The sequence below is a fragment of the Amblyomma americanum genome, chromosome 11 (assembly GCF_052857255.1).
Source record: "Amblyomma americanum isolate KBUSLIRL-KWMA chromosome 11, ASM5285725v1, whole genome shotgun sequence".
NCBI classification, from domain to species: domain Eukaryota; kingdom Metazoa; phylum Arthropoda; class Arachnida; order Ixodida; family Ixodidae; genus Amblyomma; species Amblyomma americanum.
The window spans coordinates 36608489-36627800 of record NC_135507.1 but is presented as its reverse complement, the minus strand read 5'-3'; the positions used below and the strand labels follow the sequence as shown (position 1 = coordinate 36627800).

Here is a 19312-nt window from a genome sequence, read left to right as displayed (position 1 = left end):
CGAATGACGCAAGTAAAGGAAGCGCAATACGTTGCTGACGCCACGGAGAACTTCATTAGGCCAGCAATTATGACAGAAAAGGAACATAAGGAATATATTTTTTAAGAGAGGGGGAGGGAGCAGCAACTCTGCAAGAGCACACCTCAACCTCGCTTTAAAACTACTTACGTTAAAAGATCGTGGTAAGATCGTAGCTTGTGTATAATTGTTTGTTTTGAACATTTTTTAATCCCCTCATGCCACAGACGAAGAACAAAGCGATTTAAGTAAAAAGAAGAAAAATTCAAAAGTGGTTGCGTCCAGCCCCTCTAATGAGCCCTCAAACTTAACAGAGAATGTTCCTTTAAACGTTATCTTGGTAAGAATACTAGACATGCATAGTACAGTAAAGGAACAAATCCTTTGTCCCGTATAATAAACAACATCGTGTCCGATCAACAATATCGCCTTATGTAAACAGCATAGACGGATACCAGCAGGCTCTGCTTCGAAAGCATACAATGTCTGCGGGCTTTGCGGGCATGATTTCGTGAGCCTGTATCCGTTTAGCTTTTTTTTAACATTCCCCCATCTGCTTAATGATGGTGGTCGAAGCAAGCTCGCATGCTTCTGAAGTGTGCAAAGTGCGGGTCCTGCATGTTCTGGCGTTATGTATGCTCAAGCCGGCACCTCCTTCTTTCCTTTTGATAAAAAGCGGCGTTATGCATGGAGCTCTTCTTTCTTTATACTTTTCTATGTGTTTTCATTACAGCAATGGAGAAATCTCAGCACACATTACGTCATTTTTGCGTCGCGACAGTGATTAAAAGATTCTTGAGCAAGCGAAATTGTTCTCATTTATGTGCACACTGCGCCCTCGCACGTCGAAAAGCTGAACCAGTCACGAGCGGATCTAGCAAGCGCCCTTATTTCTGCTTGAACGGGCGCGACTGGCAGTAACACCAGCAAAACCCGTTTATCCTAGCTTTTCTTCCCCGTTTACGCCTCCTTTCATGCTTGACACCTCAACACTCAGTGGAACTGTCAAGCGGAAAATAACCATGCTACCCTCTCCCACATTACCACTGCTCTGAAGGACTGAGTTAGCCGTTCCGTAAACCATACTCCTCGTTTGTTGAATGAAAAGCGTCGGCAGGTGCCTCTTGTGCCTGTGTCGCACTCTTAAACGCCCACCTCGTAACGCGTTGGCGACGCAGAAGAAACGCAGCGCATCCTCATCACAGAGCGGTCAACGAGCTGCGTCTCCGCCGCCACGACACGCTACCCCACGGCGCGCGTGACTCCGCGGACTCATTCACCGAATGAAGGTCGCCTAATCTCTCCACCAGGGGAACTCGGCGCGCCGCGGGTAGGCTCTGGGTGCTCGTCGCTATCCACTTAATGCACCGACGCGCTTTGCTGGAAGCGCGTGCTGCCGAGAATGCACTCTAAACAACGACGTCATTAGAGGAACGAAGCGCTTCCTGATAGAATCACGTACAGCCGCACAAGCGGCGTGCGTAGGCGGGTTTTTTCCGCACAACTTTTCTGCATCAGGCGAAGCGTGAGTCGCAGGCGCTGCGGCTACCAGGGGAGTGTCTATGGAGACCCACGCACTCCGCTTCGGTAAAAAACGGTGCAGTTGGTGAGGATGCTATGTATTGAGCTTCATAGTTGGAGTGGAACTACCTGGAGACGCTAAGCGAGTTGTGCGATCTGCAAAAACTCGCACAAGGCTACAAAGAGATTAATGCCGGTAGCACCCAAACGCTGTTTAGAAGTCGCAAAACACTGAAAGCGTTGCGGGGTAAAGAGGTCAAGCGGTTAAGTGGAGATTAGAAGTTTTCCCGCCGAAAATAACGTAGGCAGGCCAGAATGGGTGGCTGAGTGTTTTTGTGTGTATGTGTGAGTGATATCTCGAATGCTTTAGTTAGTTGTGACCAAGGCACTGAAGAGCATTCAAGATGCGAGATATTGGAGTTCACTCCGCATGCACCGGCGTGGAGAGATGTAAATGGATCTATACTGACACCTAAAAGTATTTACGCGTTGTCTGATTGAAGCTTGGTAGTATTGCGTATGCCTACTGGTTGTGATAGTGGTAGTGGCTAGAGCAGTCTTTCATGGGCTCACCGGGTTTCTTCCGTTTTGTCGAGAAATGCTTCTTAGCGCTTAATGGAGAACCTCGTGTTCCGCATACTGTCGAACACTGTCAACATTCTAACACTTAAGCAATCTACTCCAAAGAAAGTGGCGTATACAGCTCCAGTTGCAATTATTCGCTAACTTGAACGAACGACGGTATTGCAAAAAATGCGCAAATTACTTCTGGGCTCTACCTGCGAGACACAGCGCAGGATTGACGGGACGCCGTAGATGTCACCTGCACGCCTACTAGCAACGTCCTGTCTTGGTGTAACTAACCAAGCCTACGCATTCTGATGAGCGCAACAAAATCGGCAGCACACACCAGAAAAACAGTATTGGATTCGAAACAGTACTGATCCGGAGTTCCCGGATACCCCCCACCTTGGCGGCTGCGTTTCGATGGAGGCGAGACCCTAAGCTCCCGTGGGCTGTGCGATGTCAGTGCACGTTAAAGATACCCAGGTGGTCGAAATTATTTCGGAGCCCTCTACTACGGCACTTCTTTCTTCCTTTCTTTTTTCACTCCATCCTTTATACCTTCCCTTACGGCGTGGTTCAGGTGTCCGCCGATATGTGAGACAGATTCTGCGTCATTTTCTTTCCCCCCCAAAAAAATATTTCCACTTACATTCGAAACAGCAGCTATATAATCATTACAGAACAGAAGTCTACACCTGGTAAAAGCTGCCGTGGTGGTTCAGTGGTTAGAGCGCTCGGCTACTGACCCGGAGTTCCCGGGATCGAACCAGACCGCGGCGGCTGCGTTCTTATGGAGGCAAAACGCTAAGGCTGTGCGATGTCAGCGCACATTAAAGATCCCCAGGTGGTCGAAATTATTCCGGAGCCCTCCACTACGGCACCTCTTTCTTCCTTCACTCCCTTCTTTATCCCTTCCCTTATGGCGCGGTTCAGGTGCCCAACGATATATCAGACAGATACTGCGCCATTTCCTTTACCGAAAATCAATTATTATTATTATTACAACTGTTAAACCGTGCAGGGCTGGCTTTTTCTGTTGGGCTCGTTAGTACCAGAAACGCTGTCGAGACACGAGGTGACTTCCTATTCTACGGCTACCAGTTAAGCCCCGCAGTATGCTCAACGTTGCACTGTATTAACACGACCGAGAGCGATGTGTCGTACGTGTAAAGCGCACGTGAATGCCACTACGCATGGGTGATGCGGACGGGAAGCGTGGTTAATTTTATCGCGCACTGTGTAAACGTTGGCCGGGAGAGATTGGCCGCCCTCCTTTTTTCCCCCTTTCTCCTTCTCGTCACGCTGACGACTTCAGTCTTGCATTTCGAGCCGTCACCCTCTCTGCTGCCGTGTGCACTGATCTGGTGATATCTCGAGATTGCGAGTTAATTTTTCTCTCGTTAATTGCTTTTGTTTTTATGCATTCTTTAGTACGTTTATTAGACTCGCATGCTCTGATTTGGGTTAATCTTTACTCTAGGCTTTCGCAATGTCAGCAAATGTTTAGAGGTTGCTCCGAAATCACGAATCATGTGTACAGCACTCAGAGCTAACGATCTTGGGCCCGGTAGTATAAAAAAAGGTCTTCGGCGCATTACAGGTGCAAGAGTGGGGGGGGGGTCTGTGAACAGTCTGTTCATTTCTTTAGTTAACCTCTTGTCATCTGAGCAAAAGTGTGTTAGGCTTGTTAACAAGTTCCGGTTGGGTACATGAAGACAAAACTAACCGCCGATTTTCTCCTTTTAAGATCTCAGTACAAGTCATTCGTCCTAACGTGGCAACCTCAGCCGTCTCTTATTTCTAATGGAAATTATTACGTCACACACCACGCGCCCCGTGACGGCAGTGCTCTATTATCAAGAAAAGACAGAAAAAATAATTAATACAGAAATAGACATTTCATTTTATTAATAATTTCCACACGCGACAGCATTTCTGGCGCTCCACGCGGTCTTCATCGACATACCTCGAACACAAACCTATCTTATTCTGTTGGTAAATTGCGACGAGAGGAAAAAAAATACATGAGGTCGAAATGAACACGAAGGAAAGAATGCGTACGGGTCCTAGGAAAAGCGGTGTATCACTTGAACGCAGTTGTTTGCTCTATCCGCTTGTAAACACACTTCCCGAGCATCTTCCTTCTACAAGTCCCCTCGAGCCATCCGTTCCTTCGAGTGGCCTCAGCATCATCTTCCTTGATGGCGTTCTCATTGTGATGGTGCTACGGGCCGGATAAAATACGCAGATCATGCACGGCGTTTACTGCATCGGATCTGGCAGACGGTTTCACATAACAGTAGTTTCATTTTCTCTTTGTGTACCGATCGTTCCTGCACTGCGCACCAGCCACTTCCCGTCTTCTTTCCTCCTATATAGGCATATTATCGAGGCATATTATATTATATTATTATATTATTTTATATTATAGACATTATATATATATATATATATATATATATATATATATATATATATATATATATATATATATATATATATATATATATATATATATATATATATATATATATATATATATAAACACACTGCCAAGATTCACCAAAACCATGCTGCATATGAAAATACTTCTTTTTTTTTACTTGCTGCGCTGAACAATCGGACAATAATACTTGGATTAATCTTTCACCTAAAGAAGATTTATTGAAAGCAGCAGAAAAACAACCATGTTTTTTGTTTGTGTGTGTGTGGAGGGGGGAGGAAGGCAACAGCCACCGAAACCAAGGTGCATAAGGAAAGTTTCTTTTTTTAATTCGTGGTGTTGATCGATGGGAGAATAATACTGTGATTAATCTGTTCCTTAATGACAAATAATAAAGCAGAAGAACAACAACCATGCCGCCGGTGGGATCTGGTGGCATACAACCTTTGTCCGTAAAGTTCCGAGGCTGAGTTCATTAAAAAATTGAGTTCAACGCTGAAATCATTTGTGCAGCACCCCTTAAAAAAATAGTCTCCCTTGCAGTCTATATACAGATTCCAACGCTTCTTGAGGTCTTGGAAACAGTAGACAAACGCCTCTTTTGGCAAGGCTGTCAGCTCCTTTGTCGTGTCGTCTTGAATGGCCTCCACGCTCCCCATCCCGCGACCATTTAGGGCTCTCTTCACAGGAGGAAACAGGAGAAAATCGCATGGAAAGAGGTCAGGTGAGTATGGTGGATGGGGAAGTACAGTAATGCTGTGCTAGGCGATAAATTTTGTCACGCTGAGAGGAGTGTACAGCCTTGCGTTATCGTGGAGAAAGCTCCATTGTCCAGATGCCCACAAGTCAGGGCGACGGCGTCGCAGTGCATCACGAACGTGTTGTAGCACGCGGATATAAAGCTCCTGATTCACCGTCTGCCCTTGTGGGACGAGCTCGTGGTGTATGACACCTCTGGCATCGAAAAGCTATCAGCATCGTATTTGTTTTGGTCTTCTGTCGCCGCACCTTTCTCGACGCCGGAGCGCTTGTGGACCGCCATTTGGCGCTCTGCCTCTTTGTTTGAGGATCGTATTGAAAACACCATGTTTCGTCTTCACCAATGATGCTGTCGATGAATGCGGCATCTTTCTCTGCCTCAGAGACCAAATCAGAGCTCATTGATTCTCGCGTATCCTTCTGGTCCTGTGTGAGGGAGTGCGGCACAAGTCTGGCCTTCAGCTTTCGTTCCCCGAAGTTCTCACGCAAGATTTGGTGACATGTTGTCTTCCTAATGCCGACAGCATCTGATAGATGCGAAATGTAATGATGCGGTCTTGCTGTACGATTTCCCTGGTCCGAGCCACGTTGTTTGAAGGTTGAAGGGCGCCGCTTCCTTGCGTCGTCTTCTACCGACGTTCTCCCTGAAACGAATTTCTTGTGCCATTCGACCACGCCCGCGATAATATCTCGTTGCCGTAAGCGTCACGAAAGAGCTCATACGTCTGTGTAACTGTCTTGCCAAGCTTCACACCGAATTTTATGTTTACACGCTGTTCGAGGTGGACGTTCATCTCTCCACATTCACTCACAGTAGAATGCGCAGACGACTAGTGACAACGTATTTTTCTACATGTAGTGGCATATAGTGGCTGCCACAGCAAATAACATAAATAGCTCAAGTTAGCCCGAAAAGATGGCGCTACACGTACGCAGCGACATTTGTTTTGGGATTTTTTTCTAGAGAAAATAAATCAGTCTAGAAACTTTACGGACAAAGGTTGCGTGTGCGTGTGCGTGCGTGCGTGCGTGCGTGCGTGCGTGTGTGTGTGTGTGTGTGTGTGTGTGTGTGTGTGTGTGTGTGTGTGTGTGTGTGTGTGTGTGTGTGCGTGTGCGTGTGCGTGTGCGTGTGTGCGTGTGTGTGTGTGTGTGTGTGTGTGTGTGTGTGTGTGTGTGTGTGTGTGTGTGTGTGTGTGTGTGTGTGTGTGTGTGTGTGTGTAAGCAGTCGGCGTTGCTCAACGGGCCAGATGTATACGCTGCGTTTAAGTAAACATTTTTATTTGACGACGTTTCGATAGGAGTACCGATCTTTCTCAAGAGACTGGTCTCTCTCAGTAAATTGTGCGCATGACCTGGCCAATGTGAAACGCAATGTAATTTAGTTTTGCGTGCCATTTGAAGGTGTTGATGTGAAGTATATCAATGGAAAATCCAGAAAAAAATACACGATGCTTTCATTTAGAGCATTTGAGAACGTTTATGCGACGTACCGTGCTAAACGCTGAACCAAATGCGATCAAAGTTAAATTTCTCAGAAATAGTTCGAATTATTTGAGATGTTTGTGTTTTTATTTGTTTCTTACATTTCAGAATGTTGCCAAAATTTTACTGGTTCCTAACTTTGGAACATTTCTCGTGTATTTTGATTCTCTTTTCGTTACTTTCCTATTCCATTCTGTTCTGCTATGTGTAGTTGTACGCTGAACATATTCGAAAAAAGCAAAGAAATAAACAAAAGAGGGAAGTGACAACAATAAGCGCAACGTTACCAAACCGCATTCAGTGCCTTTTTGTCCCAAGGAATCAAGTGTGTTTCAGGAGAGAAAAAAAAACATTAGGGACAGCTACCACGCAGTTGGCACTTTCTTCCGCATACTAAAGAAAGAGAAGGTGACATTGTAAGAAGCTATACAAGTTCAAGCCGGTAACACAGTGCATAGCGCTCAAGCATTATATAGACCACGGCGGTTTCCATTCGGACTGCAGCCATGCAATTGTCGTGGCGACGTCGCACCTGAGTAATAGCCTTGTTTACGCCTATTCTCCATTCGCAGATCCGCACAGCAAGGCTCAAGATTTATTTGTTTTGAACCGCGTTCCTCTGACGTTGTTTGTGTTTATCTATTTAGGATCCATTTTTCGCCAGGCTCACCCTAAACCTCAAACAGAGGCGTGCCCTAGTTATCCCATTATTCAATTTCTTTTCCCGCCATTTCTGCTTGTCATGGTGGATGTAGGGCTTTTGAAAGGAGCAAAAAAAGAACGGATAAACAAACGTTAGCACGATCACAGACACCGCCGCTATCCGCCTCAGCGGCGCGAGCTTCGTGTTACGAGGTTAGGAGACAATGTTGGAGCGAAAACACCCTCTCTTCTTTCATCGCCTTTTCAATCCGGGCTTCTTTTTTATGATTTTCGTTTAAGTTCTTTGCAGTAAGAGCGTTACGAGCTCCGAGTTTATTCCGTGCTTCGCGCCTCGGCAGAAGGAAGTGAGAACGTGTCCTATCACCACTAGCGCCCTCTACCTTCGCCGCGCGAAAGTAGACTGGCATGAGTGAATAGCGGGACGTAAAAGGGGATGCCCAGGAGGATAATGGATTGGCAGTCTCGGGAATAAAAGAGTCCTCCCTAAACTCTCTCGTAAACTGGAACGACAGCGGAGGGGGTCTTCAGAAAGACGCGCATGCATTGGTTGGGGAAAGGGCAGAAAAAGAGGAAACGTCTTTAACGCGACGCCGACGTCTGCGTCAAGAATACAGGATAGTGCCTGTTTGTGCGCAGAAGCGGGGGTGGTGGAGATTTCACTATTTCACTTAGCTCCATTATATTAAAGACCGCTTCCACGGTGCTCCATTATGGGTGGCGCAAAGTGATGATCGCTAGCTTTGAATACGCGCAGATAGTGTGGGAAGATAATAGCTGTGATGCCATGTGGAATGTGGAAGGCCTTTGCAGTCCTTGCGGGAGGAGGGGGGGGGGGGGGGGGGGGGGTATGAGCCTACTTAGGTAACGGCTCCAGTACATGGTGGACCATTCTGGAAATCTGCAAAGGATGCGCGCGTAGTAAAGGCGAATAATTAAGCGAAGTTTGAAGTACTTTATGAAGCAGGCTAAGACTGGTGTTAAGGCGACGTATGCTAAATTTCGGAAGTGGGGGTCCAAGTATCAAAGTTTTACACTGGTAATTAAAGGAGTAAGCGACAGGAATATATTTTATACCTGATTTACAGTCATTCGAAAGAATTACTTGGGTGCAGCTTGAGAGATGCATGTTTTTCTTTTTTTTCTGATGCAGTTCTAGCTTGAGCTGGTAATCGATCTAAGTGAACTTGCTTCGATGGCCCCAAGCTGGGAATTAGGGACAAAAGCACAAAGTACCACAAACGTCTGTATGTATGTATGTATGTATGTATGTATGTATGTATGTATGTATGTATGTATGTATGTATGTATGTATGTATGTATGTATGTATGTATGTATGTATGTATGTATGTATGTATGTATGTATGTATGTATGTATGTATGTGTGTATGTATGTATGTATGTATGTATGTATGTATGTATGTTTCGTTTATGGGGGTTTAATGTCACAAGCGACTCAGGATATGAGGGATGCCGTAGTGAAGGGCTCCGGAAATATCGACCACCTGGCGTTCTTTAACGTTCACTGACATTGTATGTATGTATGTATGTATGTATGTATGTATGTATGTATGTATGTATGTATGTATGTATGTATGTAAGTTTGTTTGTTGTATGAATGTATGTATGTATGTATGTATGTAAGTTTGTTTGTTGTATGAATGTATGTATGTATGTATGTATGTATGTATGTATGTATGTATGTATGTATGTATGTATGTATGTATGTATAATAGATAAATGAACGGCAAGATTAGGCGGCGCCATGCGCATTAGCCTAAAGTGAAGCCAGCCATGCTTATTGCGCATTTACCGCCGATTGTTTCCTTCTGCCGGCGGTGATGCGGTAATATATATATATATATATATATATATATATATATATATATATATATATATATATATATATATATATATATATATATATATATATATATATATATATATATATAATGCCTGTATGTACAAATCGGCGTTAAATGGTTGAATACTGTATATTTAAGCGTACTTAAAAACTGCATGTCAAATATGCCGCCTTGCTCACAAGTTTCTTTCAGGTCTCGCTAGGCTTAGCTCCTGCAGTCCTTTCTCCGGAAAAAAAAATAGTTCTTAATCTGAAATGATGAAAATCAAATGACTAACGTAAAGAAACAAAACGCTGCTGAATGAAAAACCTTTATTCCACCTCAGTTTTGGCACGGGTGCATTAGCAGTGGGTAGTTGCTATCAATACGAGCGGGAAAATGCGGGAAAATGCTCGTGAGTAATTGTTTTTAACAAGCAGCATGTGAGGCTGGTTTTTTTAAACGAAAAAATAATGCCGAAAATTCGAGCATGTTTTGCGTTAGTACACGGCTCCCAATTAAGTAAACATTCGATATCGTAACATTTGCTCTGGCATCTTTCGTGGAATCCTCTTTGAGGGCTCGCTTTATTCGACGCTGTGTTTTTGTCTTCCATACACGTGAGGTAGTGTTAACTGCACGGACATAGCCCTGCCGCGCAATCTGGTGGATATGATTCGCTAAAGCTGGTTCCCATAAGTTCTACTATATTTTAAGGCGTAAGCCTTTCTTGGCTCATGAGTAGCGTGGACGGAAGCTGTAGACGATAGTTTGTGGACGGAAGTTGTCCGCATGAACTGTCAATCCACCGTTGATAAGCAGCATATATGTAATGAAATAAGAGTCACGAACTAAAAAAGAAAAACACATAAAAACAAAATTAGCTATGAAGATATGGAGAAAAATAAAATAGAAAATTAAAAATACACCAACAATAAAAACGCAAAAAAGAAACGTAAACGAGAAATGAAGGGAAAAAGAGAGGAAGGGGACAGACTTTCGCATTTCGGCTCTTAAGCAGGCTTAAGTGCAATCCTGTAATTTTTTTCCCATTACATCTCATAACACATCTGTCATAAATGGTTGAGTGACTAAAGGTATTTCGTTTTATTTTAAATTGTGCTCCAGAATAATTTCGAGCACCTGAGAATCTTTCACGTCACTGACAACGCACAACACACGGGCGCCTTTGATGTTTCGTTTATTTCTGATTATTTTCATGCTTTCCCGTTAACAACGTAAACATTTCGAACGGTGCGATCGATTCCGCACGGCTCCTTTCCTTCTTGTTTTGTTTATTTCTTGAGTTGTTTTTTTTCATAACTTTTTTCTTTTCTTTCCTTTTTCCTTCTTTCCATACGTTCGCTCATTAAGGTAAAAGAGCTATAAGAATACACGACATTTCCGGGAAACAATTCTGTCTCAAGATCCTCGGATTTCGAGAAAGAAAAAATTTGGAAATCGAACTGACAGCCTTCATTTCAGACGTCATGTTCCGAAGTGTTTACCATCCCTGACTTAAGCGAGGTAACGTTATAAAGATGCGTTCAGCTGTCGGCGTACACCACTAACTTGCTGTGCTCGGGTTCGTTTCTTTCAAAGTAAGACCTAACTTTTCAATTCATGTTGCCTTCGGAATATATTTTCTTTTTTTCATTTTAATCATTAATTCATTCTTAACGGTTCTCACCATGTTGTGCTAAGGACTATTGTCATGTGTACTGCGTTCGTTCTCTTATAGAAAGCAGCATTACACCTTCAGGCCATTCGAATTCTATTCTGTCATATTCCTGCAGAGTTTACTAACCTCAAAAAAGCAAATTCTTTTAAATTTTCATTTCCAAGCCCTACAACGCAATTTTTTTATTGTGGTTCATGTCCCATTTTTGCTGGTCGATCGTTATACCAGGTATTTCACCCGAGATGTCCTGCTGTTTTTTTTAATAGGCTTTTTTCAGTTAGAAGAGCACTTTTCTCGGAATAGCATTGTCAGCGGTGTTGCGCCTCAGCTAAGACGCGCTAACTAATTAGATGACTGATTAATTAATCTGATTAAATATTAAGCGTCGCGAATAAACGAAGACCGCAGCGCGTACAAAACACAACCCAGGCGCACAATATCAACTGGATTTTGTTCACAAGAAAGGGAACTATAAAGGGGATATGACACCACAGAAAAAAAAATATTTTCTTTCTTTCAACACGTGCAGAGAGATTGATCTAATTCATTTTTTCCGCAAGGCGTGTTCTAAGTGGGTCCCTGTCTTGAAGGTAAAATGATTTGCCACGCCATCTCTCGACATGTGCGGAGAGAGAGAGAGAAACAACTTTATTGTAACACCAGTCAATGAACGCCAGGAGAGAAGTCCATCTCCCCTGAAATTTACTCTTTCTGTGCTTTGGTTATCTGCCGCTTATAGATTCCTTTCTCATGAATAAAAAAAAACAGCTCATAGTCTGCACCTGTGTGGTTTTTCGCCTGCGCTGTGGTCTTCTTTTTTGGGGGGGATAAATATGGAGCTTACCAACTCGCAATGTTTTTCTTTCTCCTTAATATTGAGTAGTTAGCTTTATAATTATTACTGTTAGTCTGCGTATTTATTGAAAGGCGTTTAGCCCAGCGTAAGCAGTATACATATCATTTTACAGAATTCTGAAAATGCAGTTACCCTCGGCGCTGTGGCCCAAGAAATTATGACTACATCGTGCCAAAATACAGACGGTTTCGAGAAGCTCGCAGACAAAGCAACCCCTCCAGTGCGTGTAACTTGTCGAAATAGCGAAATTTTTTGGGGGGGGCTTCCGAAATTCTAAAAACTAATGCGAATATTACTTACAGTTATAGTTAAGTTATAAATGTAGTTAAAAAGTTAGCACAACAAAATTACTTAACTATTCTAGTAGTTAGAACGTCTTAACTGTATTCTCATGCGCTACGCCACTGACAATCTATGCCGAAAAAAGACGCTGTTTTAACTCAAAAAGCCTAGTTTAAAAATATTACAGAACATCTTAGGTGAAACACCCCTTATATATCTAAGTCTTTCCAGTAAACTTGAGTGAGGTAACATATTATGCACATTTGTAACAAATTAGGTACATGCATAACGGTGCAGAGCCGCGAACGCATGGTGAAGAAAAGTCAAGAAGACCAAGCGCTCGCTGTTAGTCTTGTGCATTCATAATGCATTAGTGCATCATTAATGCACATAATTATGAATGCATTATGAATGCAAGCCATGTCACCCTTGTCTGGAGGTGATCTAACTTGATCGTTTTTGTTGTACCTCTCTTTAAAAATACACCCCGTGCTGTGATTTTTATTTTTTTTTTTGCATGCCGGTTATTTCCACGTGTTGGTTGTGTCTCTTTTATGTAGTGTTTGTACCGTCCATACAGGTTTCTATGCTTTTTTTTCTTTTTTTTTTTTTGGGGGGGGGGGGGGGGGGGCACGTGCAAAAACAAAAAAAAGTGCGCCGAAAAGTAAAATTGCTCTAGGGTCGCGCTTACAAACAAAATTTATGCACACAGATTAGAAAAAAAAGATAACCAAGTCGACGTCTTGATGGCTCTCGCAGATTAGCGGCTAATCTGCTTTCCGATGTGTTTAAAAATTCAGGCCACAAAGCTAATATTGCTGCTTGCAGTATGACAGCAATTCACTCTTGCAGCACCTATTAATAATAATTAGCTTTTTTTTCTCTTCATACCGTTCACGGCCGCGTTGCGAGAAAGGGTTTTAATAATAGTTTTCAAGAAGTATGTTTTTATCAAATGTTCGAACTCCCCTGCATCGCCTATGACGATTTTCGTGAATACATGAGTGTAAGTATTAATCCTTCTTACCACTTTATGATCCGACCTCGTGGCTTAGAAAAAAAAATTGCAGTGGCTTAACTTGGCTAACCCTGGAATCCACCGAAAGGCAAGGACTCTTGCTAAGCGTCTCAGGCTCGTCCATGGCAGCTCCGCTACACACTCGCGACAGCCGCTCTATGTATGAAAACACGACCACGTGACAGCCCCAGCGGACGTCATCACGTGGCTTCACATCACACCATCGGACGTTCTTAAGGTCAAAGGTCAACCCAAAGGTCACCCAATGTCAAAGGTCACCTACAGGTCATGGGTCAAGGCCAGAGGTCAAGGGTTCGACACCATAACTGTACCACATATGGCCATACACAGCTAACATGGTTGGGCTGAAGTTCGTTCAAGGTCATTCTCCGGCCTACGCGATGACTCTGCCTAGAATAGTGAAGCTTTTCACTTCAAAAACCTTAGTCATTCCAATACGTTCGTGTGAAGTGCGCTTAAAGCCGTATTCTTGTATTGCACTCTTGCATTGTGCTCTTACACTTATGTGCTTCTTCTGCGAACTTATATTTGTTTGTATTTTCATCAATAACTCACGATGTAGTCGAGTCGCAGAGCCCTTGCACTCTTGCGCACTGTTACTTCACCCAACCACAATCGCGGAGGCATACAGAACGCGACTCATCAACACAATGTGCGCGAGACGATAAGGCTCAGCTGTGACATAACCACAGTACGTTTCCCCGAGGTCGTTTAAGCGCCTTTGTGTCACTTACAACTTACAGTGTGGTTGCTATGATGACCCTTTCTCTCGGTTTATACTTTTTTTTTCTGTACTCCGCACGTTTCGGCGCTTTTCTGATGACGACATCGGAGGTCAGCGCTCCTGATCAGAGCCAGCACCCACAGAAATGGGCACTTTACGTCACGGCATCATTTCGATAAGTGAGCAGTAAATCTGCAGCCCTCCCAACAAGCGATTCTCATCTGACCACGTACAGCCGTCCAATTGTGTAGCTAGCGTGCGTGGCGGCCTTGTTTTCTGTGCTCCTGTAGCTTATGACGAAGAAAACTTGCGGAAAGCTCAATATTAAGAACGGGCTCACTCAGCCCCTGCTTAATATTGAGCTTTCCGCAAGTTTTCTTCGTCGTAAAGTGCAGAAGAAGCGGCCATCACGCTTGCCACATACTGTGCATGAAGTTATGACACCGAGAAACAAGATCCGTAGGTGTATGAGTGAGTGGGTGTGTCAGTGGATGAGTGAGTGAGAAAAGGGGCGATGCACAGACGGGGTCGGCCGGGAGCGTGTGAAAATGAGTGAGAATGAGTATGAGAATGAATTAATGAATTGAGAAATGAATTGCTTAGTGCTCGAATGAGTGAATCAACGTACGAACCTATCAACAAGCGAACGTATTTTCATTTGAATGCAGTCCTCTGTGACAGGTTTTAGAGAAGGTCCTATCGAGAGCCTCAAGGTTGTTCTGTAAGCTTAATCCGCGAAGCCAACCTTCAGGAGCAAGACCACCCATGCAAAAGTGGTCTATAGATAGTCTATAGATTCTTATAGACTCTATTGTCTTCGTTTAGATATTTCTTATTGTCTATTCATAGTCTATAGACTCTCTATAGATAAAAGTCTTTTATAAGTGTATCGCTATAGATCTATAGTTTGGCTATGGACTGTCTATATGATTTGTATTTCCTATTGATTGTTCTCTAGGGGTGGTCTATAGAGAGCCCATAGACATTATAGACAGATGTCTGTGGACAGTCTATAGACTGTATAAAGAAATTTTTGTAAGTGCAGTGCCAAAACAAAAATGTCGTCCCGCCATTGTTTTCTTATTATTGTTGCTTTAATTTCCCATTCAGCACAACAGCAACACCTGAAATGCAGCACACATTACGCAAAGTGCACGGATGCTGGCACAGCAAGCGTGAACGGGTCCACCTCGACGTGCAGTGCAGAGACCAGGTTACGTCACATCGGGGCATATTTCGCTGGACCAGAGTCTACGTGTGCGGGCTATTTTGTTTGTCTATAGCCCGTTTCGTAACGCGCTCTCATGTCTGCTCGGATGCACGCTGCATAGCGGCCCCCGGGGTGGGCCTGTCGCCCTGAAAGCACTTTCTCAGTTCACTGTACCCTACCGAGAGGAGGGGCCTTGAGCCAAACCCATGTGTGATCGGTCTGGGCAACTTATCTTCCTTCCCTTCGACAGTGGTTGACGTTGGAGAAACTATGATGCATCGTGAGTGGTCATGGCGAGCCAGCCACCATGGAATATTTGCGTAATGTTTATTCATCGCGCATATTGGCTGCCATGCTCTTTCAATATATTTATTTGTTTTGTTTTGTTTTTTTAACATCGATAAGTAAGGCCCTCGGCCGCTGCGCTCTTACGAGGCACTCGCCACATTAACAAAGGTTCATTATAAACTTTTAGGAAGAATATGCTGTTCATCAAACCACAGGCGAACTTTCAGAAAATGTTAAGCACTGTATATTATTTAACGGGAGCTTTTATATGAAAAAGCCCGCTTCATTTGTATCAAGTTTTGTGACTCGCTTTCTACCTCCCTTTCTTCTGTCCTAATGCAGTTATTTATTGATTTATGTTTATTTATTTCTGCGCAATAATTCACTGTGGTGTCAGGCATCGCTTGCTCTTAACGCAGCTTCTAGCTGAAGTTTTCGGACAATTGGAGGGAAAGTGCTCTTCACGCCCTCTTCAGAACAACCATGACGATACTCAATGTCTACCACGCACACTTTGCGAACATACCTATAAATTCTTAACAAGCGCATTTTTAAATGGGAAATAGTTTATGAACGCAATTTTCTCCTATATGACAAGATTTCAACATAACAGTCAACATATCCGCATATCTCCTCACGGCAGGCTTGCTTTTTTTGCTGTTAACGTTTTTATCATCGTCAAAAACAGCCCCTACTGGTTTTCTATGGCAGTGTTAACTGCTCGATGTGATGCGATAGAAAAACTTTAAACGAAAGGCTTTAGTACACAGCGCGAGAATGGACGATTACATTCAATGTTTTCATAACATTACCTTAAAGCATTTCACAGCTGTTTCACAATTAAACTTGATACCCAAGAATCCTGGACTTCTACTGCTGGCATATTTCATTGTGTTTAGGACGTAATTTGTTCCCAAATTGAAATCATTTCGTTGAGTAAAAATGCTAAAGTGCAGAACACGTACAGATCTATCCAAATATTTTTACGCATCACATGCACAAAAGAAGCAAACAAAGCCGCGTTTAATATGTAGTATACAATTACGCGCACAAAAGAAATAATTTATATTTTTCTTTTCTGTTTTTATATTTTTTGGAGCGACTGGTCGGCCTATTTGCTTATTATAAAGGAAGAATCTTCTCCGATCGGTAACCGACAGTACCAGCTGGCACTATCCGCTGTTTCATTCATTTTCTTAACGCTTTGATTTTTTGAACGCCCTGAAAACGTCGCCAACTGCCCAATCGCTTGAAATCATCACGCAGGCACTTTTTTTGTCAATCCTATTCACGCCATAGCAAAAAACATGCGCCATTTCTGAGAAACGCCAGCGTTCGATCTTTTTCTCAGCTAATATAGAACAACTTCCCGCAGGGATACGTGCGCTCACCACGGCAACAGCCCACATCATGCATCGCCAAGCGCGTGACGTCCTAGATTAGGAGGTAACTCCGCGGATAAAGTTAATCCCTAACTTGCTAAGCACCCCATGGCTGCAAAGTGTAAAAAATGCACCTAGTGTTGAGGAGTTTATTTGTTTTGTCATTTTTTTCCACGTCAACTGCATACCTGTAATAGCGACTGCGCTTTTTGTACCTATAGCGCAATAAACTGTTGCATACAACATACAAAGCGCTTGAGATTCGCCCTAATGGAAACGTTGAATGCCATGTTTAAAAAATCAAATTTAACTTTTTTAAACGCTTTTTTTCACTCGGGAAGTTTCCGCACCATCAACGTTCAATTTCAGTCTCTCTGGCGCGATGCGCGTTCAAAATTAACGGTTTGTTTGCGGTTTGCACGCAGCTCGCACAACTGCCGCAGGAAATTATATGCACTTTCCCCACACTGAAAGTAGTGCATGTGTCAACCACAAATGGCAATAAAAATAAAAACAGAACACACGCACCTTTTGGATGTGAGCATTCCCAACTGGGAACATTGCTGAATTTACGATGTCCAGCTGTTCCGGTGAAGAAGGTTGCGAACACACCTAGTGCTACTTCATAAGGGTGGCGCTGTACCCAAGTTTCATGCGTAGCATGAAAACAATATTACACTTGAGCTTCCTTACCGGGACATACTGTCGACCACAGCACATGTCAAAAACCACCCAGTCATGCAAGAACAGAGTTGGCAGCCCTCATACTCCCTCCGTTTGAATACGGATGAGCCAGCCAGTGCACAATGCAATTTTAATAAAGCACACATGCCCACCATTCTTCTGGCAGAACTATATTGCAGTTCCTGTAATCATGAAACGTCAGCGAATTCTGGCTTAAAAAGATGCTTTGAAAGTGTCATCGGCACGGCCGAAACTCACATGAATGGTAACAATGCAAACGCAACAAAGAGTCGCTCTCTGCATAAGTCAGTGAGCAACAGAGTCGTGCTAGTTGCTATAAACAGGTCTCTCGAGTTAACAAAATAGACAAGTACGAAAGTTATAGATAAATTTATATCTGCTAGCCTAACCCGAATGTTTTCTCGCCTACTTAGTAATTCAAAAGGCCTGTTTTTTTGCGTTACCATTCAGCCATCCCCGCTCTAATCCTGCTAACTCCTGCATTCGTGCATTTCTTCGCCCTCGTGTTTATTCGCACTAACTCTACAGACCGCTCATCAGGAAGGAAATGCATGAAAACAACGACACCCACTCTGAAAATTGATCACTTCATGCCCTAAGGGTAAAAGAAAAAACGGTCTTCCACAACTGCAGTCAAGACACAAGAATCATTCACTCAGTCACAAGCGTGATAAATGGCCAAATATGCAGAGGGAAGAAGAGAGGAGAGATGCAGTAAGAGGACACCACCTACCGAGCATCTTGACGACCGCTCGCTTGGACCCTCCTCCGGACTGCCTGGGAGTCCTCATAGGCAGCGTACTCCTATGGCTCTTTCCGTTCATATCCGGTGAGCAATCACGACGCGTGGCCGCCGTGGATCGGCGCAGCTGGAGCCCAATCAGGATGTACAGCACCGATATCAAACTGATGGGCAGCACAAAGAAGAGCACCGTGGACACGGTGAACGCGTGCTCCACGGGCCGCTTGAGCATGCAGGCCGCCGTCTCCGGCAGAACCCCGGAGCCGTCGGCGCTGCGCTGGTACACGATGCCGAACTGGAGCGCCAGCGGTATGGCGAAAGCGCCGGCCACGATCCAGATGCCCACGATCGAACGTATGGCCCGCGGCAGCTGAGACATGGTGTGTGCCCTCAGCGGGTGGCAAATGGCCACGTAGCGTTCGACGGTGAACGCCGTGATGGTCAGTATGGACGCGTTGGTGGACATCTCCGACGTCAGGCCTCGAAGCACGCAGAAGGCCTCGCCGAAGGCGTACGGGTACTTGCGCCACAGCTGGTACATCTCCTGCGGGAGTCCCAGCAAGAGCAACAGCAGGTCCGACACGGACAGGCTGAAGAGGTAAAAGTTGGTTGCCGTGTGCATGTAACGGTTACGCGCGATCACAATACACGTGCAGACGTTGCCCGTCACTCCGGTGACAAGGATAACGGCGTACACCACCGTCATGGCGACCACAGTCGTGAGTGGTTCCTCTTCCTCGGAGCCGTCCGAGAGGTACAACGGCGAACTGTTGTCTCCGCCGACCGTGGTCCAGTTCCTTGAATACCACTCGGCCATCGCCTCGGAGCTGTCTAAGTCGTAAGCCATAGTTCTGTGACCGTGCCTCGGTGATGACCCAGGATGACAGCTTTGGTCACAGCGCGGAAACCAGCACAGCCAAATGCCTCTTCTTCTCTCTCTGCCTCCGCTATTCACGCTCTCTCAATCTTCCTTTCCCTCACCCCAGTTGCTGTCAGCACGTCATAGCGGACGACGGGGCGAGCGCTGGCTGAGAGCGGGGGGAAAAGCGTCCTGGTCGGGAAGCTGACGGAGGAGTTTTGGTCCCGATTTCAAACCCGTGGGGCCGCC

General features: G+C 44.4%; 1 protein-coding gene across 1 annotated transcript in view; it reads right to left on the bottom strand.

Moving 5' to 3' along the window:
- LOC144109555 (pyrokinin-1 receptor-like) overlaps positions 1-19051 on the bottom strand; it is a 316180-nt gene extending 297129 nt beyond the window's left edge. The window contains exon 1 of the mRNA XM_077642380.1: positions 18196-19051. Coding sequence (XP_077498506.1) covers positions 18196-19051 — 856 coding nt within the window. The remainder of the gene's footprint in view (positions 1-18195) is intronic.
- Between the last annotated feature and the right edge of the window lie 261 nt (positions 19052-19312).